Genomic DNA, 23,874 nt, shown 5'->3' with positions numbered 1-23,874 from the left:
AAGCTCCCAACAATGATCAGCCCGGAGCTAAGGGAAAAGTTGCAGGTGTATATTTCTGCATCAATTCAGACAATCGCAGCCGTTCTACTGGTAGAAAGACAAAAACAGCAAAAGCCAATATACTTCGTGAGCCATGTACTAACTGAAGAAGAGCAAAGGTACCCATTGGTAGAGAAACTAGCCTTCGCAGTGGTAACAACGACATGGAAGCTGAAACCATATTTTGACGCACACGTAATACAAATTCTCACAAACCACACGCTGGAAAAAGCGTTACAGAAAATGGATGCATTAGGCAGACTCTTAAAATGGGCCATCAAGATTTCTGAGTACGAGTTTGAGGTCAAACCTAGGGCATCCATCAAGGCACAAGCCTTAGTAGACTTCATTGTGGAAGCCTCCTATAAGGAAAAAGAAGATGACATTAGGATATGGAAGGTAGAAGTAGATGGATCCTTAGCCCAAACAAGGAGTGGAGCATGAGTCATAAATGTATTTGAGTACGCCATAAAGTTCAAGTTCAAATCATCGAATAGTGAAGCAGAGTACGAGGCAGCGCTGGCAGGCCTGCGTATGAGTATCGCAGCCGAGGCCCGCAAACTCCATCTGCAGACTGATTTTCAGCTTGTCGCCAAACAACTGCAAGGGGCGTATGAGATTAGGGAAGCCACCATGTTGAAATATGTAACTAAAGTAAAGGAACTGGCAACCTAGCTAGTTCACTTTCAGATAGACTTGGTTCCCAGAGTGGGAAACTCCCAGGCTGACGCTTTACCAAAGTTAGCAAGTTATACCCTGTAGAGCCTCACGAGGACGGTGATGGTAGAAGTCTTGGATGAAAGCTGTATCGCTGAAAAGGAGAAAGTGAACTGCATCGGGCAGTAGCGAGCTTGGTACACAGACATTCTGGCATACAAAGTCCACGACTCGTTGCCAGACGATGAAGTGCAAGCTAAGAAAGTTAAGAAGGACGCCAACTGGTATGTGGTAATGAATGGGGAGCTTAATAAGAAGGGCTTCTCGAAACCACTACTAAAGTGTATCCTAGAATGGAGCAGGAGAAGATCATGGAAGAAGCACACTAAGGGATATGTTCCAACCACATTGGTGGAAAGGCAGTGGGGGTATAAGTCCTCAGTAGAGGTGCTTACTGGCCAACTCTGATGTAGGACGCACTGGCATATGTGAAAAAGTGCGACAAGTGTCAAAAATATTCCAGTCATAAACCAGCCAGCAAACGATATGACCCCGATCCTTAGCCCGATCCCGTTTGCTCAATGGGGAATGGACATATTGGGACCTTTCACCACTGGGTCAGTGGGCAGGAAATACCTCGTTGTGGCAGTAGATTATTTCACCAAATGGATAGAGGCTGAACCTACTAAGTACATAATGGCAGTGCAAGTAAGGACATTCATATGGAAGAACATCATCACAAGGTTCGGTGTGCCGCAGTGCATAGTCTTAGATGACGGGTGTCAATTCGACTGTGACACCATCAAGGATTTTCTGGAGGAAATGGGCACCAATTATGCAAGTGCCTCAGTCTGCCACCCGCAGAGTAATGGCCAGGCAGAAGCAGCGAACAAAATGATCTTAACAGCCCTGTAGAGGAAGCTGGAGGAGCACAAGGGCCTATGGGTGACCTAGTCCCAGAGGTGTTATGGGCAAATAGAACCATTGAGAAAGAATCCACAGGTAAAAGCCCTTTCACCTTAGCCTATGGGGCTGATACAGTCGTCCCAGTGGAGGTGCAAATTCCCAGCCTTAGGATACAACACTACGAACAACAAGGAAATGAAAAGCGCATGCTGGAGGAGCTAGACTTCCTACCAGAGGTAAGGCTGAAAGCAGCCCTCAAACTGGTAGCCCAGAAGAGCACGATTTCCAAAGCTTTCAACAAAAGGGTCAAGCACAGAGAGCTCCTGTCCGGAGATTTAGTCCTTAGAAGGACAACAGTAGTAGGAAGAGGAAATCAGCATGGAAAGCTGTCAGCAAACTGGGAAGGTCCTTTCATCATTCACGAGCAGGTGGGACCAGGTGCATTCCTCCTCGAAGATCAAGAAGGTCAGGTCTAAAGAAAAAATTTCAATGTTGATGTGTTAAATGAAATATTGCGTTTAAAAGATATGAAGTTAAGAAGAAATGGAAATAGTTGTTTCAATTTTGTAAAAACTCTGTTTAGTTCATGTTATGTTAACTAAGGCATTTGAGCCATTTTTATTCAATGAAATACAAGCCTCTACGTGAGGAGTATGTTGCGTAAACTTGTTTTAATATATTATTCTTTAGCATCATATATACTAACATGCAGAAGTAAAAAAAAAAAAAAACACGCAAGTGCTAAAGGCAAAAAGCACCCTAGTACAAAGCGACAAAATAACATTAAACGACAAATTAAAGCATCCCTCTCTAACACCTCACCTCAGCTGCTTAAAGTAAAACAAGGTACCACCTCGGGGACGCCTAAGGGAGAGGCCTGGGACGTTCAGCTTGAGCAAGAGAGAAAAAGGGAAAACGAAGACGATGAGCTATGTGGGCAACACTAAGGTTCTCTTAGTCCCACTTAGCTCACCTCTTTGAGGGGGAGAGGAAAGGAGGAGATGGACATATAATAAGCCCTTACGGAGAGAAGTAAGTGGCACAAAACAACAAGTCGCAGCATAAACAAGCTGAACGACATAAAATAAGTTGCAACATAAACAAGCTGAATGACTTAAAATAAGTCGCTGCAAAACAAGCTTAACGACATAAGATGAGCAGTCAGAAAGCTGATCGACACAAATAAGTCTCATCAAAGCAGATGGAATAATGCCCAGACATGCAACAATAAATAAACTAATCAACGTGCAGGCAAACCTCTATCAAATTTAAATAGAGTAAATAATGCACAAGCACCTAAAGCAAATAGAGCAGGAAGAGTAAAGCCCATCGAATTTCCTGCCGAACACAGGAGAGAACAAAGAAGCAAGAAAGCACTCAGCAGCCAAATTAAGAGAACATGGAGGCCCAACCTACGAGGCTTCACTAAAGGCAACAAAGAGGCCGCTGCGCTAAGGTTTAGGTACCACTATACCTTAGCTCAACAGCAAATCCAGACAAACATGCAGATTATAAGATAATCAACAGACAAAGATCACCAAATACATATAACATAAAGCTGAACCCCTACCCACAAGGGAAGAGTAAACATTCAGTAGGTCAATTACAATATACGCAAAGCGGAGCCCTCGTCCACCAAGGCAAGGAAACATTCAGCAGGGACAGTTAGAAAAACACAAAGTCAGGTTAAGCTGGACAGGCCTAGCAACAAAAGATAAAGTATTCAGCAAAAGCACAGGAAAACATAATCTTTGGCGGCTATACACCCCAAAGATAGCAACAATAACTACTTGGTTACCACAAATCTGGGTAAGGGCAACTCAGAAGAACCACTAGAGTAGGAAGGTGGTAGCCGCCATAACTTTTATTGATCACCAGCTTAAGACTCCACTCCAATAGCCGCAGCAACGTCAGGGCAGAGAGGAACTTCCAAGTTCAGCACAACTTGGTCAGGAACCTTGCAGCTAACAACACGAGGGTGATCAGCAAGCAGCTCAAACAAACCAGCATCGCCCGCAGCCTCTACTTTGGTCCAGAAGGTGTTGAAACGAGCTTACTGTTCCGCACCTTCACCATATAAGCTGCTCACGCACCGAGCCGTAGCCTCCCATCCACCATCATGGCGATCAACCAATAACTTAGCAAAAGTAGGGGAGAGAGCAATGGTCTTACGAGCCTTCTTCTTAGAAGTCTCCAGCTAAGTAACGTGCCTAGCCCGCAAGTCAGCTATCTCCGTTTCCAACGCCTGCACCCTGGTCTGAGAGGTCCCTAATTGCTCCTCGCATCTCTTCAATTTGGTCTGGGTGAGCTGAAATTCTCTCAGCAAGGCATTGGATAAATCTCCAACAGACTTGACAAGCTGCAAGAAGAGCAGAGAAGAAAAGAAGTAAGCCAAGTCAAACATCAACCGAAAATAAAATAAAACAAGGTGTTAACAACGGAATAAACAGAGAGGAGAGGAAAAGGCAAAACAAATAAGGAGACAATCAAAAGCAGAAACTAACCTTCTACAAGTCATGGCAAGCCGTAGCACTAGGGAGGCTAACTGAGTTGCGTGTAGAATCAGCTGGGAGACGAACTCCTTGAGTTAAGCGGTACCCTAAACTACCACCTTTCTAAGGGTCGTCCACAAACAAAGACTCGTCAGCCCTCATATTCATCTCAGGTCGAAACCGAGCATTCTAAGCTCCAGCAGGACAAAGTATAGGGCGAAGATGGACATCAATGGGGACCTCTAAAAATTCAATATACCCAGTAGGGCGGAAGTTACCCCCAGCAGAAATCGAGGTCGCAGATAGCGGGTTCTCAAAAGCATCACTCAAGAACTTGTGAACGTAGTGGTTAAGTTCACTAGAGTTCTGGGTATCCACCCCCCTGTCAGCATTCCCACCAGGAAGCCCAGTATTAGCCGAGTTAGATGCAAAAGGATCAAGGCCAGAGGAGGTGCAAGCCCTTTTCGCTTTAGGCTCATCTCCAGTAGGGGCAGAGGACACAAGATCATCCTCTAAGTCAATAACTGGATGATCCTGCTTGTGAGCACCCCCTATCTGGGAGTGCCCACCTCTGGAGGCACTTCGGAGCCGTCCTCTTAGTCAGGAGGGACGCGGTGGAAACCTTGGAAGCTCCATGATAGTTTCATCAGGGAGCTGGAAGTCAGTAGCTGCAACAGAAGGATCAACAGTGTCTTTCGCAGCAATAGCATTGTCAACATCGGAAGCAAAGAGCAGAACATGCTCAGCAGAAGAAGTAGGCCTTACACCCACAGTAGTAGTCTTAGCCTCCTTAGGGGGAAACTGGAGAACACTATCAGCAAAATCGTCAGCAGTAGTTTATGGATCATCAGAAGCTTGATCATGTTTTCTTTTGGCAGCAGAGGTCTAAGGTGCCACCCAGCCGGAAGCCGCAACATACTGCTTCTCAAGAGAAGCACCATGTGCCACTAATGTCTCAAGCTCTGAAGCCGCTCTTCGAGGGGTAGGCCGAGTCTCACGTCTGCTCCCAATAGTAGAGGATGAAGGTTCAACTTCAGCATGGCTGGACCCTGCGCGGTGAGCAGGAGTCACAGTACCAAAAATAGCCCACAACTCAACGGGAGAAAGACGCACTTCATTCTTCAGAGAGCCGGCATACACCTCTAGCGTGTCAAAGAGCTCAGGAGGATTTTCATGGGTAGCAGTTTAATGGTCCCTCAGTTATCAGTCAGCCCAAGGATACGCTTATCCAACTTGTCATAGCCTGAAAAGGGGGAAAGGAAAGCAAATAAAACAACATAAAAGACTTAGACAAAAGAGAAAAAAGAAGAAGAAAACGAAAGAAAGCCAAGAAACTTACCAGGCTCATATGTACGACACTAACGCATGGTAGAAAGCTGCTCGTTATCCACAATGTATATGGAGTTGGTTAACCATATCTTGGGAAATTTGGAATCACCAGTCCCAGCACCCTACAGAGCCTCAAAAGCCTCAGTCTCATGGGCAGACTCGCAGAGGGAGATAGTAACTCCAGCCATGTTAGTACGGATTTCCCTAAAGTTACCGCGGCGCAGCAAAAGTGGAAGACACCTTCACCCAGTAAAATTTGTCAGTCCAATCCCTAAAACGACAAAGTTTTGGGTAGGATAAGACCCTGCCCTCCTTAGGAGCAACATAGTACCACCTGGACTCGGTCCCTCTAGACACCTAAAAATGTCTCCCCAAACCAAACCCGATGATGAACAACCTTTTACCGCCATTATTGGTCAGGCTGAGTATTTTATCTTGGAGTGCTTAAATCCATATTTCTATTTCATAAACCAACTCAAATTCTAGCCCATTTCCCCAAACCATAACTTAATTTCCTCTTTTCGTGCCTTTAAACCCAAAATAATTCATTTCGTGTCCATTAAAATCATTCATTTCGTGTCCTTTTTATAAAAACGTTTAATCCAGTTTATTTTTGTCCATAATCTGGGTCCAATGATAGAATAGTTGGATGGGGCTTTAAAAAATCTTTCCAACGATATATTATAAGCCGAAATCCGAGTTATAACGAAAAAGTTATGGCAAAAATATTAAACTGAGCCCAAACCGAACCTAAACCCACCTTACCTACGACCCAATGATCATGTGGAGGGTCAAAATTATTTAATCCCATTCCTAAACCAATTAGGATTAATTGGAAGCTTCTATAATTTTCTAAAAGATCTTAATTATCCGTTTTGAACAGATAAGATTGAAGAGTTTGAAATTGAATAAAACTCCTTTTTTTGAAAGTCCTAATTCTATTCGAATTAAAAGACGTTCAAAGATAGACAGATATTATTTTTGTGACACATATTTTCTATTTAAATTTTATATGGTTGGATAGCCTTTGAAATTATCTTTCCAATGATATATTATATTATCAATTCCGAGCTATAACGGAAAAGATATGAATAAAATGTCAAACTCTATCCAAAACTGACACCGTCCCATTATTTCGGCCATATCATTTATTATATAATATATTTTAATCTGATTTTAATTGGGTTAGAAAGTAGACTTCAAGAGCTTTCCAACGATATCTTATTTATCTTATTCCGATGTCCGGATAAAAAGATATGATAAAAACAAAAAACGCAAAAACTGCTGTCTATCGCAAGAGTTTTATCCGATTCGAATTCTTATCTTTTCTTGATTCTTCGACCTTCTTTTTTCTCTATAAATAGAAGTCATGTCTCCCCTTTTCCAATGATCAACAAGCTTGATCATCAAATCCTTCTCTCTTTCTCTCTTTTACACCTAAAATCATTTTCTTCTCTCTCTCCCATATTCTAAGCCTTAAATCTATATTCCTAATTACACCATTCTTCCTTTAAGCACTCCAAGGAGTCTATACTAAATCCGAGGTTCCGTCCTTAAACCAAGACGTGAAAGGTATAAATAACTGAGGGTTTGGACCAAATCAAATCTATATTAATTTAATTTTATTTTCATTTGCTTTATATTTTTTTTATTGAAGTTACTAATAGTTTATTCATGATTTAGCAATTAAAGGAAACACGGAAAGTGAGTAATTAATCACTTAATTACTCTTATTATTCTTGTTGCTAGTATCATGATTAGGTTATTATTATTATTTGATTTGACTAACACTATTATTGTTAAATTGCTTCCAATATTAATGTTGATTTTATTATATTATTTTTTATGATCACCATATTGCATGTTAAAGGTAATATGTAATTGAAAATTACGCCTAATAAGATAATTTGGACAACCGGTTTAGGTTCCTTTTTAATCTTGTTGTTTAATCAAGTGATCACTAATATTTTAGAATTATATGTTGCATTAATATTCAACCAATTTAGCTTAATAATAGTTTGGATTAAATTGTATATTTTGTTTGTATGCCTTTGAGATCGCAGGAATCAATTTTCACTATAAGAATCGAGTAGAGGCCAATACGGGCGAATGTGACTTCATGACTCACTTCGTACCATCATCCCCGATCCTCCTTTCGTGGTTCCGAACCATATGGAGTTAGTAATCTCATGGATTATGAATGGGGTGTAACTTTCATGGTTCAATCGTTGTTGCCTATCGTTGTCCCTTTTATCGTGGTTGCCTTTTATGATCCGTGAACGGTTTACAAGTTCCTAAAAAACTTGTTGGCGGCTCCCTTATTTCCTTGTCCCTAATCGTATACGTCAATTGCCACTTCCTATGAGTGCCAAGCATATTCACACATGCTTTAACGTAGGCGCACTTCGAGCAACGCCTACAATTTGGCGACTCCACTGGGGAGGATTCTTGGTTATTTATCGATTTGAGTGATCGGTATTTAATTAAGATGAGTGGATGAGACTTGAAAGATTCTTGAATTGTATTCTTGCGATTTAATTGACATTGTCACATATGCATATGCTTTTTAGGTTACCTATTTTGCCACAATAGTACGTGTTCTACGTATGTGGCTAGCCCGGGGGATTTAAGCTCTATCAACCCGAAAACGCCCATGGCAATAAGGGTTCATCCGAGTTTTTAAATCCACTCAAAACATGGAGTCGAGTTCGATTTCATCACGAACTCGCGTACACCCTCAAGGGATGCTGCCTTGCTAACGCGTCCAAACTCTTTACCATGATACCCTTTGACACCCAAAAGCTTGACCATAGTGGAACATAGATCTTGACTTTAGGTTGCGAACTTCATTGCATCATGCGTGACAATATGCTTATATGTGCATTTTTTATTGAAGTTTTTTAATTATTTTTTTTCTCTTATCAAATCCCTTTTTCTTATTATTAGAGTCGAGCCATAGATTTTTTTTTTTAATTTTTGAGTCACCCGGATTTTAATTCCCGTATACTGCACAAGAGTCAACTTGTTTTGGTCATAGCTGTTGTTCTAGAAAGAGTTACGTGTCGTGACACCTATGGATCTGTAGCCCCGGGTTTTATCTTTCATTTGGGGTTGGTTTCGTCTCAATCAGAGTCACAGATAAAAATTTATAACCGATATACTACAGCCTGTCCAGTTTAGGTGTCTTTTTAGCGTCAACTTTCTTTTGTTTTATTTTTAATTTTTTTTTTATATCTTTTCGTGTCAAGTTAGTATTAGCCAAATCCTTTAATCCGTGTCAACTCGTATAACATAGGATTATAGATTTTATTTATTTATTAATTTTTTTTTACCCATGAGTCATAACTCTTCTAGAATTCTAGTCCTCTTCCTAGTTTCTTGTGATTTTTTGTGCTAACCTTAACATGTGTTCTTTGTCTTTGATTGTGGTTGATCTTATTTGTGACTAACGATTTCCAAGGGACCGTTTTCACCTAGTAAATAGCATAAATATTAAAATTGGACAAAATTAATCAAGTTAGTTTGTCTTTTAGTCTTCCGTGCTATGTGGTCATTGGGTCTTTTGTTTTTCACAACGTCCTCATGTCTAGCCATGCGATCATACTACGAGTCTTAATAAACTCACCTAATCACATATGTTGAGTCATTGCACACACTTTGTCTTCGAGTAATGCACTATATTGTTTATGATCGTATACTAGGACCATGCATGTGTCGTTTTCCGTCGTAATAGGAATGGGTGGAGTATTCCCCATTGGTTTTCAAAATTCTTTCATACACTCTTCCTTTCCAATCCGAGTATTGAGTCAATTCATTAAGTGAGCTAATTTTGTTTCATAGTACTCGAGTTCAAGAATCACTAGTTAAGAGTTGGAAGAATAAGGGGAACGTCATTCCTTCCTTCTTTTCTTCAAATCAAAGCATCAACAATAACAAACTTCGTGTTCGTCATGGCGGTAACAAGTAATTCATAGGCAACCATGAAGGCGAAGCACAAGACAAGTTCCCATACAAGATTTCATGCTTTTTTTTTTCCTTTTTTTTCAACCCTTTTCCCCTAATAAGTCTAGCATAGGTTCTCCTTATCCTTATGTCTATATGCCAAGTTCCATCAATGAGTATTTCTTTTCCTTTGCATTCGATCATATCATTCGCCAAAAAAAAAAAAGAAAAAAAATCAATTACCAAACTAAACACAAGGTACACCAATTACTTGAGGCACCTTTGCAACCCTATCATTCCCTGTTAACCGTTCAATCACATATCCATTTATTCATCAACCACTTTGAGCCTCGTCTAACGTTTGACCTTTTTTATTCAACCCACATTCACTTAACCCTAGAATGGGAAGGTGTGTAATTGTATAACATTCAAAAAGCAAGTAAAAAGAAAGTAGCAAAGCAACAATTAAACAATGTCTAAGGGCAAGTGTTCCAATTTCTTTGATATGAACACGTCTCAAATTGCGTCTTTCATCGAGTGCTTGGTACCGTGCCTGAGAAACATGAATGCTAAGTGAGTGATGGACCGCATGATTTGAGATTGCCCACACTGATTTAAAAAAAAAGAAAATTAAATAAACTTGCAAAATTCAAAATTTTCAAATTCACAATTACACATCTTGGGGATTCTCTCGGGTCTTGAGCCTTGTACCCTTTTCTTCTTTAAACCATCAATTTAACCATATTACAACCCTTGAAAGACCTCTTTGAGGTGTACATACACTTGTAAAAAGTTCGGCTAGAGCTACGTTGGCCTAATTCCTAACGGATACGTAGGCAACCTCACATCGAGGTGCGACCACATTCATATTCATATCCATGCATGATCGAGTCAAAGAATATCCAATGCTTACCCCTACCCATTTAGAGCTAGACTTGGGGGCTTGAACCCACATCATTTAGCCTACCTAACCTAAAGAGTCATCATCTTTGACTCTTCTCACATCTCTTTCCATCGCCATAACCCTTGCAGCCAGCCTTAGTATAACATTCACACACTTCACTCACACATCCATATCCATATCAATCAGCTTTCCCTTTAAGAACCCTTTTTCATGAAATCTTGTTTCAACACTGTGCATGCTTCATCATCTTTCAAGACAACATTCATTAGAAGAAACATTGTATACTTTCTTAGCTTCTAGACCTAAGCAATGTTCATTGTTTCATATATCGCATATCGTGCTTAGCTCCTTGACCTATGTGACATTCATTATGCGATACTCATCGATAAATTTATCTATATATGTGCTCAGCATCCAAACCTAAGTAACGTTCAAGATCGTTTCTTTACACCATATGTGATGCTTAGCTCCATGACCTAAGTTCAATCATCTATCGTGTCACATGACGTAATTGTCCTTAGCCTCCTAGTCTAAGAACATACATCATGCATACATTATACTCAAGAGGGGCAGTTCAATATGACAAGAAGAAAATCCATGTGATTCATTTCGTCTTGCTCAACAAGGAAGTTCAAAACTTCTTCCCTTTTCTTATCGTGACTTTTATTTTGGGGAAGTTTAAAAACAAAACTTCATTTTTCACGTCTTTCTTTCTCGGGAGAAAGTCGGTACCCTCCACTCATGACAAAAATGTCGAAAAATTTTTGCTTTTGCATTTTTAATTGCTTGTGTCAGTGCACACACTCACTCAAGACACACACAATCACAAGTCATACACATGTCATGTCATCTCAAGTCAGTTGGTCAAGTCAATCACAGTATGTACGAGTCTCTTGGCAAATTTTATTTTGCAGGTCTCATCTACAGCCCACGTCCGGGGACAAGCGGACCATTTACAGCCCACGTCCGGGGTCAAGCGGACCATGTAAAGCCCACGTCCGGGGTCAAGCGGACCATCTACAGCCCACGTCCGGGGACAAGCGGACCATCTACAGCCCACGTCCGGGGACAAGCGAACCATCTACAACCCACGTCCGGGGACAAGCAGACCATCTACAGCCCACGTTCGGGGATAATCGAACCACCATCATTTCATGACGCAAGGTTCTCGATACACAGAGACTTGCAATCTCATCATCTGTCAACTTTCCTCAAACATGGAAAGTATTATTCGGTGGATTTCTTCAAGCATAGAAAACTGGCAAATTCCTTTTTCGGCTTTCGTCAAGCATGGAAAGCATTATCGGTGGATTTCTTCAAGCATAGAAAAACGCCAAAATCATATGTCGACTTTCCTCAAGCATGGAAATTGTCATCCGGTAAGTTTCTTCCGGTTTAGAAAGCTACCAAACTCGTCAGTTGGCTTTCCTCAAGCGTAGAAAGCATTTTAAAAAACTTCATCCGGTGGATTCCTTAAAGCATAGGAAGCTACTAAACTCATTTGTCACCGATACACTGGTGTCATATACGTATTCTATCCCTTTACTATTTTATCTGTGGAATTAACATTTTCTGCAGGTATCGGCGTATACAGAGTGATTTAGGATCGCAGAACGTCTTAAATCATTCTCCGTTCCTATCGACTACTTTGACTATCGTTTTCGAAACTGACGTTTCTAAAAACTCAGTCAAAGTGGGGGCTTCTGTAGACACCTAAAAATGTCTCCCCAAACCAAACCCGATGATGAACAACCTTTTACCGCCATTATTGGTCAGGTTGAGTATTTAATCTTGGAGTGCTTAAATCCATATTTCCATTTCATAAAACAACCAAAATTCTGGCCCATTTCCACAAACCATAACTTACTTTCCTCTTTTCATGCCTTTAAACCCAAAATAATTCATTTCGTGTCCATTAAAATCATTCATTTCGTGTCTTTTTTATAAAAACGTTTAATCCAGTTTATTTTTGTCCATAATCTGGGTCCAATGATTTAATATTTAAATGGGGCTTTAAAAGAGCTTTCCAATGATATATTATAAGCCCAAATCCGAGTTATAACGAATAAGTTATGGCCAAAATATTAAACTGAGCCCAAACCGAACCTAAGCCCACCTTAGCTAGGACCCAATGATCTTGTGGAGGGTCAAAGTTATTTAATCCCAATCCTAAACCAATTAGGATTAATTGGAAGCTTATATAAGTTTCTAAAAGATCTTAATTATCCGTTTTGAACAGATAAGATTAAAGAGTTTGAAATTGAATAAAACTCCTTTTTTTGAAAGTCCTAATTCTATTCGAATTAAAAGACGTTCAAAGATAGACAGATATTATTTTTGTGACTCATATTTTTTATCCAAATTTTATATGTTTGGATATCCCTTGAAATTATCTTTCCAATGATATATTATAATATCAATTCCGAGCTATAACGGAAAAGATATGAATAAAATGTCAAACTCTATCCAAAACTGACACCGTCTCATTATTTAGGCCATATTTTTTATTCAATAAAATATTTTAGTCTGATTTTAATTGGGTTAGCAAGTAGACTTCAATAGTTTTCCAACGATATCTTATTTATCTTATTCCGATTTCTGGATAAAAAGATATGATAAAAACAAAAAACGCAAAAACTGCTGTCTATCGCAAGAGTTTTATCCGATTCGAATTCTTATCTTTTCTTGATTCTTCAACCTTCTTTTTTCTATATAAATAGAGGTCATGTCTCCCCTTTTCCAATGATCAACAAGCTTGGTCATCAAATCCTTCTCTCTTTCTCTCTTTTACACCAAAAATCATTATCTTCTCTTTCTCCCATATTCTAAGCCTTAAATCTATATTCCTAATTACACAATTCTTCCCTTAAGCATTCCAAGGAGTCTATACTAAACCCGAGGTTCCATCCTTAAACCAAGGCGTGAAAGGTATAAATAACTGAGGGTTTGGACCAAATCAAATCTATATTAATTTAATTTTATTTTCATTTGCTTTATATTTTTTTTATTGAAGTTACTAACAGTTTATTCATGATGTAGCAATTCAAGGAAACGCGGAAAGTGAGTAATTAATCACTTAATTACTCTTATTATTCTTGTTGCTAGTATCATGATTAAGTTATTATTATTATTTGATTTGACTATCACTATTATTGTTAAATTGCTTCCAATATTAATGTTGATTTTATTATATTATTTTTTATGATCACCATATTGCATGTTAAAGGGAATATGTAATTGAAAATGACGCCTAATAAGATAATTTGGACAACCGGTTTAGGTTCCTTTTTAATCTTGTTGTTTAATTAAGTGATCACTAATATTTTAGAATTATATGTTGCATTAATATTCAACCAATTTAGCTTAATAATAGTTTGAAGAAAATTGAATATTTTGTTTGTATGCCTTTGAGATCGCAGGAATCAATTTTCACTATAAGAATCGAGTGGAGGCCAATACGGGCGAATGTGACTCCATGACTCACTTCGTACCATCATCCCCGATCCTCCTTTCGTGGTTCCAAACCATATGGAGTTAGTAATCTCATGGATTATGAATGGGGTGTAACCTTCACGGGTCAATCGTTGTTGCCTATCGTTGTCCCTTTATCGTGGTTGCCTTTTATGATCCGTGAACGGTTTACAAGTTCCTAAAAAACTTGTTGGCGGCTCCCTTCTTTTTTTGATCCTAATCGTATACGTCAATTCACACTTCCTATGAGTGCCAAGCATATTCACACATGCTTTAACGTAGGCGCACTTCGAGCGACGCCTACAGTCCCAGAAGCAGACCTTTTCAAGCTCATTAAAGACTTGAACAAGTGCAAGGACTCAAGGTACCTCCAAAATCGTTAGAACCTCAGCAGGCAAATTGGGTATGTAGAGAAGCTGGATGTAGCAGGGAAATACAGATGTTGAAGGCACGGACCACCTTCTCCAGAGTAGGGTCAAGAGGAAACCGCAAACCCAAGTCCAGCTAAGACGCAAACACAGTAATGTGCCCATCAGGGGGAGCAGAGAGATTCGCACCATCAGCGGGCAAGACCAGCTTGTAGCCTTCCCCAAAACCATAAAACTTCTGCCCAACAGAAGCAAGGTTCAACCTTCTAGCATCCTTGCGCCGGAGAGATTGTAGCACACAGTTCTTGGGCCCGTAACACTTATCATCCAAGAAAAACTCAGTCTTGCCCTCCTTAATAGGCTCCACCATATAGGTGGGATGACAAATCGAAAAGGGAACGATTGCCTAGGGACTCAGTCATCCTGCTCGTTCGAATATTTGGAGAGGGAGAAGGTGATGGAGTATCAATATTGCCACCTCGCACTACATAATGGTTAAACCAATTCACATCAGCCATGTCATCAAGCCAAGCAAAATTGTTTAAAGGCTGAACATGGGGAATGGGACTAACATGAGACACGTTAGGGGGATTAGCCTTAATGGCATCAGCTAACATTTTATGAGGCATTGCGTGCCGCCTTAAAAGGGTAAGATGGGACAAAGGAACCCCATTCTTAATAAGCACTCGCATGCAGTAGGGATCAAAGAAATCAGGGCGAGGCTCACGCTGGAAAGGGCGAAAGACACTACCCTCAGCGGGACGACTACTCCCTGACCCAAACGCAGCAGTATCTGTCGCAGCAGTACCCGTCCCGCTCGCAGCAGGGGGAAAGGAAGAAGGCATAACCATTTGTACCCGTCCCGCTCGCAGTATCCGTCCCGCTCGCAGTGGGGGAAGAAGAAAGATAAACAGGAGGAGTGTGCGCAGGGCGCTCATTTGAAGGAGATGATCGGGAAGTAGAATCCGATTCAGTGGCCACTTGAGGCTCACTTATGTTTTGACTATCACAAGCGTCGGACATTATGGAATCTATAAAGACAAAACGCCCACGATGAGTAGAAAACAGCAATGCGGCGCCGCAAATCGAAGATCAGTCTAAGGAAACAAGAACAATGAAGGAATAAAAGGAAAGGAACCAAGAATGCAATTACAACAACAAAAAAGAAAATAAAATTGGTCAAATTCAATTAAGGCGAATCAAAAGATACAACCTTGGTTAGAAAAAAAGCAAAAAGAGGCGAAATTGGGAAAATACATACAACAAAAAGGGAAAAAGTAAGTACCTTTAGGAGAAAAGTTGCAGAAGCAACAAAGTACAACAACAATGGCGGACGCAAAAGCCTAAACGACACAAAGTTTGAAACTGCAGTAAAAAAACGCAGAAAAAGAAGCAAATTAGTAAAGAAGTAAGGGCGGAAAAATGAATGAGAAAAGCGAATATGGCAGAAAGTTGAAGCAAAAACAAGGAGGAACACCTGAAGAGGAGTAATAGAGAGTGAAGATTTTAAAGTGAAAAGTAATAAAGAGGCGAAGATGAAAAAATAAGGGAAGTAAAAGAAATGAGTAAAAAGTGGGGGACAATGAATTTAATACGTAGTAAAGGGGAAGTTAGAAACGAAGCAAAGCCAAACCGCCATGTCACTTCAGTAAATTCAAAATGACGGCCTGGATCATCAACACGTGTCCCACTCATGCAAATATCTTTCTCGCCGAAAAAAAAGCACTTCAGCGGGAGTGATCTAAAGTCCTCTCAGCAAGTTCATCATTTCTCAGACTTTAGCGAGAGTGATCGAAAATCCTCTTAGCAAGCTCGTCATTCCTAAGACTTTAGCGGGAGTGATCAAAATTCCTCTCTGCAAACTCGTCATTTCTCAGACTTCAGCGGGAGTGATCGAAATTCCTCTCAGCAAGCTCGTCATTTCTCAGACTTCAACGGGAGTGATCGAAATTCCTCTCAGCAAGCTCGTCATTTCTCAGACATCAGCGGCAGTGATCGAAATTCCTCTATGCCAGCTCATCATTTCTCAGACTTCAGCGGGAGTTCTAAAAAACTCCCCCTGCAGTCCAAGCAAGTCCCAGCCGAATGTGCGTCCAGCAGGCAGAAACAGATCCAACACAAAATTCAAACGACAGCAAAGACATCGTCATAAAAAACAAGACATACCTCCTAAGTCTCCGGATCACAACAACAACCCAGAGACTTGAGGGGATAGGAGTGTGTAGGATAATTCAGCTAGACGACCCGTTGAGCAATAGACGATAAGGCTACACGCTCAGAATAGCTGGCATGAATAAACCTCACGCTATCTCTTGGGGGGCTAGTTGTAGGGGATAGGTCCTGCTGAGCTATTCCTTCAAGCTGGGCTTAGTTAAGAAGACTACTCTGTATATAAAGAGTCGGCATGAGTGATCTCATACCACCTCTTGAGGGGCTAATTGTTTAGGATAGCTCCTGCTGAACTATCGCCCAGCCCCTAGGGTTCGCACTCACTGCCAAAAAAGTAGCTGCGAAGGGCTCTCCAGCTTGATGGAGTCAGCCTACAGGGCTGACCAGGCTAGACTCTTCACCAAGACGATAGTACGCCTATAAATAGAGGGTAAGGTACAGCGGAAAAGGGGTAAGAAACTCAAGTTATTATACTTTCTATATCTCTTTAAATTACACTTTCTCTCTCTAAACACTCTCTAACTTAAGCTTCGGAGGGGGTTCCTCGACCCCACCCCCGAGGGCAGTTTACGTGTGCTGCCGTGTGTAGGTTGTTGACGAGACCCAGCTCACCCAGAAAAACCTTTAGATCCACACCTGGAACACAAACTTTTTCAAAGGTCTGAATGACGGGTCAACCTTCAAGTTTAAACTCGTCCGCAAGAAAATCTCCACCCTCCAGGGAGCGCTGATGGAGGCAGAAGCCTATATATAGGAGAGCGAACTCTGCTCATCAAATAAGGAATCGGACTCCAAAAAGTCTGATAGGCAGAAAGATAGTAGGCCTTCTAAACCATCTCTAAAACCTAAAGAGAGCAAGAAGAAGAAAGAGATATGGGCGGTTGATAACCCCAGTCAGCCGGCCCAGAAGAAGAAAAAATTGTGGAAACTGTACGTTCCATGGTACGAGTTTCACAAGGACAGTTTCTCCATCCTCATGGAGATAAAGAATCAGATGACGCTGGACAAGCCAACTCTAATGAAAGGTTTCGCTGAAAATCGCAACAAAAACAAGCACTGTCATTACCATGAGGTTGTCGGCCAAGACACTAATGACTGCTTCAGCCTCAAGCGGACGCTTGATCGACTGGCCGACAAAGTGGTGTTGAAATCCTACGTGAAGTTCAAAGTGACTTCTAAAGCGAATCCGCTGCAATCAAGCAAATAGACTCCCCAACTTGCTGGTAGTTATGAAACCAATGAGAGTCAGTCTACATTATAGTAGGCGAATTCACCTGAGGTGGCCCAACCATGCGGGGCACCAAGGACCATCTCATAAAGATGGTCCACTCTGTTAAAGAGGGACAAACGACTAGCACATCTGCCTTTCTGAAGTCATCATCACCGAAAAGGAAAGAGGCAAAGTCCGTTGGCCATTGATTACCCTGTGGTCATAGAATGCAAAGTGGAAAACCAAAAGGCTGGTCGCATATTGATTGACACGAGAAGCTCCTCTGGCATCACCAGCCGTAAATGTCTATCCAACCTCAAATACAGCCTGGATAGCTTGTAAGTGATGAGTGGCATTTATGCCACTCTTTTATCCTTTTTCTCTAAGGATTCTCCCCTCGTTTGCACTTGTTTGGCCCTCTTTCTAAGCATTTTTTACTTAGCTTTGCTTTCTTTTTTCTTTCTCCTTTATCCTCCCTTTTCTTAGTCTTCCCGCTTTGTTCTTATTGTGCTTTTCATGCTTATGCTTTGTAGGAACCATTGAGATTTTCAAGAGGAGGAAGCTAAGCTCAAAGGAAGCTAGAGGAAGCATGATTCAGAAGAGGTTCGGCCGAACCTCCTGAAGGTGTGGCCGAACCAAGGTGTGGCCGAACCTGCTCAGTGGTTCGGCCGAACTTCGAGGCAGGGGCAAGATGAAAATTGGCAGTTTTGCAGGAGTGGTCGAACCACAGGAGTTCGACCAGACCAGGATCAGGGAGGTTCGACCGAACCTACCCATGGTTCGGCCGAACCTACCCTGTAGTCCGGCCGAACCTTCCCATTTGTTCGGTCGGACCTCTCCTTTTCTCAGCTGACTCTGTACGGACTATATAAGTCCCTTTTTTTAGAACGTTTTGGGGAGATTAACTTAGTTTTAATTTTCTACATTTTTAGTTTAATCTAGAGAGAGAAACTTCATTAGTACAGAGAGAAAGTGTGGATTTCTATTGATGAACTTGGATATTGAAGAAGGAGCTTGATTGAATCTTTGTAAATCTTCATCTTCAATGAATGAGCAATCTCTTACTCTCTTTCTTTACTTTTGTATCTAGTTTTGTTTGCTTATTTTGATTTTCCTTCTTTGCTTATTGATCATGTTGATGCTTATTGATTTGATGATTGATATTGTCTTCAATATGATTTGTGAGTAGTCACCTAGCCAAGGGTGTGGGGATGGTGTAGTTGTTAATTGATTCATGCTTATGATGTTGGGGGTTATGTTAATGGTGATTAAAGTCTTTGTATGCTTGATATTCTTTGGTCTTTCTTGCAAGTGCACATTGTTAGTTGATTAAAGATGAGTCTTTACTAACAAGTAACGGAAGTTGACTTAGTTGAGATTCATTACTATCGATAATTCTTTGTTTGCACCTTCTAATATATGGTTCTAATGTGGAAACATAGAGGCTATGTTAGGAGAAATCGATTAACCCCGGAAGGCGGTTAGATCGAGCTTTATTTCGATATTCTTGCATGCTTAGTTTACCATTGCTTTGCTTCTGTGTTATTGCATGATCAAGTGACATCTACATCTACCCACTTCCCTTGGTATATATTTAGTTATATTGATCTTTAATCATTCTTAATCCTTAGTTTAATCTCTTAGTTATTCATACTTCTTGTCCCGAGATAGCTTAAAGTCTTAAGTAGTGAATGCGGTGTTTATGCATGTCTCCCTGTGGTTCGACCCCTCTATTTACCCTATACACGTATTAGGTTGGTAGAGCGTTATAAATTAATTTGACTTAGGTGTAGTCGCTCGACAACACGATTATTCCCTTGTCAAATTGGCGCCGTTGCCGGGGAGACGGTTTCCATTGCTATTTCATTGCTTGTTTAAGACTATCTCACCTTTATTTGTTAGTGTTTGCTACTTTTGTTACTTGCCAGTGCTTACGTTCTTCTTAGCTTTGTTGTATGAACAGAGGACGAACCCGCTCAAGATCTTTAATTCCCATCGATCCAGAGCTAGAGAGGTCTTTGTCCCTACTTCGAAGAGAAGCAAGAGCAAGGAGTAGAAATTCCCGCACTCCAACGAGAGGAGTAAGAGAATTAGAAGATACTCCACCCTCTTCACCCTCAAGTGAAGAATTAGATAGCCCTAAATCATCTTCGAATTCAGAAATCAACCCTTTCTCAACCTATAAGTTTGAAAGTAAAGAAGGTTCTAAAATGGGAGAGAATACGCCTTTGAGTCGTCTTGGGGCCCCCGAAGCTTTTAGAGCACAAAGTGGGATCCTAACTCCTACTACTCAAGCCAACAATTTCGAGATCAAGCCTAATTTGATTACCTTTATTGAGAGGAAACAATTCTCGGGTGGAAAGTTTGAGAGTCCTCATGAGCACCTAAAAGAGTTTGAGAAATATTGTGACACAATAAAGGCCAATGGAGTGACTCAAGAATATATTCGCCTCAAAATGTTTCCATTTTCGCTAATTGGGAGAGGTCTAGAATGGCTAGAGAAGGAGGTGCCCCCTAATTCTCTCACGACATGGGACCAAGTGACTACGGCTTTCTTGAGGAGGTTTTATAACCATAGGAAGACCGCCGAGGCTCGGTCTTTGATTCAAGGTTTTCGCCAAAAGAGTGGTGAGTCTCTAAGTGCGGCATGGGAACGATACAAAGAGCTTCAACGTCAATGCCCACACCATGGGATACCCAAGTATCAACTCATTCACACTTTCTATGGAGGTCTCACACCTCAAGGAAGAACAAGCCTAGACGCCGCGGCCGGTGGTCCAATTATGAACAAAGGAGAGCATGAAGTGGAGTGTATTATAGAGGAAGCCGCAAAGCACTATGATGATTGGTACGAAGGAGAAAGGGATGCTACTTCTAGCAAGGGCGTTTATGCATTGGAGCAAGCCAACGCAATCAACAACCTTTCTACCCAAATCTCCAAAATGTACAAGCAAATGGATGAATTGATGAAAGAAAGGTCCAACCCTCATGGTAATATCTCCCCTTCAACCAAGGGAGGCAATGGTATGGATACTTCCTCCCCCTCTTCTTACAATACAATGCCCCAAGGATGCATGTTTTGTTCTAATTGTGAAACCTATGATCATGATACCTCTCATTGTGTCTATGCTTGTGAAGTTCAACCCCCTTCCCATGAACATGATAGTAATATGGAAAATGTCAATGCTATGAATTTTGCTCCTAGAATGGGAAATGTAGGAAACTTGAGGCCAACCTCCAATCAAATGGGGAATTGGAATCAAGGTGGAAACCATGGTTGGAACCAAAATGGTGGTGGCTATGATAACCAATACCATGGTGGGGGAGGCCCTTCCAATTTTAATGGAAGAGGCTACTCTAACCAAAGAGGATATGGTAATCAAAACCAACAACCTAATTCCCGATACCATGACCATCAAAATCAAAATTTTGGTGACCACGGTAACATGGGAAATAATCAACAAGGCAATGTTCCTAACCAAGGCACGGGAGGCAATAGGGGCCAATTTGTTCCTAACTATGCCCAAACTAATAGGCCCCCGGGTTTCCATCAACCCCAACTTCCTCCACCTCAACAACCTCTTCAACTTGAAGCCCCTCCAATAGATCCCGTGATGGCTAAATTTGATGCTCTTTTAAAAATGCGTGAGGAGGATCAAAAGAAACATGAAGAGGCTCAAAAACGAACCAATGCTCATATGAAAATGCTTGAGACTCAAATTGCTCAACTTGCATCTAATTCATCCCCTTCTTCTTCTTCTCCTTCTTCTTCTCACATCCCAAGTCAAGGAGTCAACCCAAAACCTTTGTATGCCGTGACAACAAGGAGTGGGAAAGTAGTAGGGAGTGACCCTTTAATTGAGGAAGAACCCCAAGAAGAGGCGGAGTTAGAGAATGAGGGTGAAAAACCCAATGAGCCATTGAGTGTTGAAAAAGAAAAACATGTTGAGGTGCTCAAGGAAAAAGAAGCCACCCCCTTGCCCCTAAATCGCCAACCTAGAGAGGAGAAGCTACCCTTTCCACAACGATTTGTGAGAGCTAAACTTGATGCCCAATTTAGGAAGTTTTTGGAAGTCATTAAGAATTTGCATATCTCCGTCCCTTTTGTTGATGCTATGAAGCAAATGCCCCACTATTCCAAATTTTTGAAAGATCTTTTGAGTGGGAGAAGGGAGTGTGAGACGGTGAGTTTAACCGCCAATTGTAGTGCAATTCTTTCCAACAAACTACCTACCAAATTGAAAGATCCGGGTAACTTTTCCATCCCTTGCTCTATCAATGGCATTGAATTTGATAAAGCCTTGTGTGACTTAGGAGCAAGTGTGAGTCTCATGCCCTATTCCGTCTACCAAAAGCTTAGTGTAGGAACCCTCTCTCCCACTAACATTACTCTCCAACTAGCGGACCGTTCCGTTAAGTTCCCCGTGGGCAAAGTTGAGGACATTCCCCTTAGGGTAGGAAAGTTCACATTCCCCGTGGATTTCTATGTGCTAGAAATGGATGAGGATGAAAGGATTCCTATAATTTTGGGTATGCCATTTCTAGCCACTTCTAGAGCTATCATCGATGTGAAGGAGGGGAAGATATCCTTGAAAATTGACAATGATTCTATTGAGTTTGATTTGAACAATGTCATGCAACAACCCTCCTTAAGTGGTGAATGCTTTAGGGTAGATATTCTTGATACGGTTCTTGATAAATTTTCTCGCTCCCACTTGCATGCCACTAATGATCCCCTTGAAAGTGTGTTGTTGAATGAATCAAAGATAGGTACTCACAAAGAAGACATACAATTCTATGAGGATTTGCTTGAGGAAAGCAAGGAGTGCAAGGGCGCGAGCATGGAAGAAGAAGCTCCTTACATTCATGACCTCTTTCAAGTTGAAGAAAGAGAAGAGAGCCCCAATGGTAAGGGAGCACCAATGGTAGACTTGAAACCTCTACCTTTGGGCTTGAGGTATGCATTTCTTGGTCCCAATGAGTCTTTCCCCGTGATTGTAAATTCTAACCTAACGGAGGAGCAAACCTCCCTCTTGATCAATGTTTTGAGAAATCACAAAAAAGCTTTGGGCTATACCATTGATGATATCAAGGGTATAAGTCCATCTTTATGTATGCACAAAATTGATCTAGAGGGAGATGCCAAACCCGTCAGGCAAAGGCAAAGAAAGCTTAACCCTTCCATGCAAGAGGTTGTGCGGAAGGAAGTGGCTAAGCTTCTTGATGCGGGAATTATTTACCCAATTGCTCATAGTGATTGGGTATCTCCCGTGCAAGTTGTGCCTAAGAAAGGGGGCATGACGGTAGTGAAAAATTATCATGATCAACTAGTACCCACTAGACTTGTTACCGGTTGGCGCATGTGTATTGACTATCGCCAACTTAACACAAGTACATGCAAAGATCATTTTCCACTACCGTTCATTGATCAAATGTTGGAAAGGCTTACAAAGCATTCCTTCTATTGTTTCCTTGATGGTTACTCGGGATTTTTCCAAATCCCAATTGACCCTAAGGATCAAGAGAAGACAACTTTCACATGCCCCTACGGTACTTATGCGTATCGTAGGATGCCTTTCGGGCTTTGTAATGCCCCCGCAACATTCCAACGTTGCATGATGTCCATTTTTAGTGATATGATTGAGGATGAGATAGAAGTCTTCATGGATGACTTCTCCGTTGGAGGAGCCACCTATGAAGATTGTCTATCTAATTTATCTCGTTGCTTAGAAAGGTGTGAGAGGGCTAACCTCGTGTTGAATTGGGAAAAGTGCCACTTTATGGTCGAAAGTGGGATTGTTCTTGGGCACAAAATTTCCCATGCCGGCATTGAGGTTGATAGAGCCAAGGTTGAGGTCATCGAAAAACTTCCTCCCCCCACCAACGTGAGGGAAGTGGGGTCTTTTCTTGGCCATGCCGGGTTCTATCGGCGCTTTATTAAAGATTTTTCAATGATCGCTAAGCCTCTCACATCCCTATTGCAACAGGATAAGGAGTTTGTGTTTGATGATTCTTGTCATAAGTCCTTTTGTAGGTTGAAAGAAGCCCTTTGCACCGCTCCTATTGTCCAAGGTCCGGATTGGTCTCTTTCATTTGAGCTCATGTGCGATGCAAGCGACGAGGCCATTGGATCGGTTCTTGGACAACGAAAGAATGGGAAACTTCATGTCATACATTATTTGTCTAAAACTCTCAATGATGCCCAACGAAACTACACAACTACCGAGAAGGAGTTCCTAGCGGTTATCCATTCATTCGAGAAGTTTAGAACCTACCTCATTGGTTCTAAGACAATTGTGTATACCGACCACTCGGCTCTCAAATATTTGATAGGGAAGAAGGAAGCTAAACCAAGGTTGTTGAGATGGGTTTTAGTCCTCCAAGACT

The 23,874-nt window shown here is 41.2% G+C and overlaps 1 protein-coding gene and 1 non-coding gene across 2 annotated transcripts; one reads left to right on the top strand and one right to left on the bottom strand.

The window, feature by feature from the left end:
- The first annotated feature begins 1,637 nt into the window (after nucleotides 1-1,637).
- LOC145625105 (uncharacterized) lies at nucleotides 1,638-2,078 on the top strand. Its single transcript, XM_081678187.1, has one exon. The coding sequence runs from the start codon at nucleotides 1,638-1,640 to the stop codon at nucleotides 2,076-2,078; it is 441 nt and encodes a 146-aa protein (XP_081534313.1).
- A 17,998-nt stretch (nucleotides 2,079-20,076) lies between these two features.
- LOC145625954 (small nucleolar RNA R71) lies at nucleotides 20,077-20,182 on the bottom strand. The gene has a single exon (XR_014110845.1). It is a non-coding gene; the product is annotated as a small nucleolar RNA R71 (small nucleolar RNA).
- Nucleotides 20,183-23,874: the final 3,692 nt, after the last annotated feature.

This window comes from Chenopodium album, chromosome 3, assembly GCF_948465745.1.
Source record: "Chenopodium album chromosome 3, dcCheAlbu1.1, whole genome shotgun sequence".
NCBI lineage: Eukaryota > Viridiplantae > Streptophyta > Magnoliopsida > Caryophyllales > Amaranthaceae > Chenopodium > Chenopodium album.
This window is presented reverse-complemented; position numbering and strand designations above follow the sequence as displayed.

Coding starts and splice junctions, on each gene's coding strand:
- LOC145625105 (XM_081678187.1), top strand. CDS start 1,638: ATGGGTGACCTAGTCCCAGAGGTGTTATGGGCAAATAGAACCATTGAG.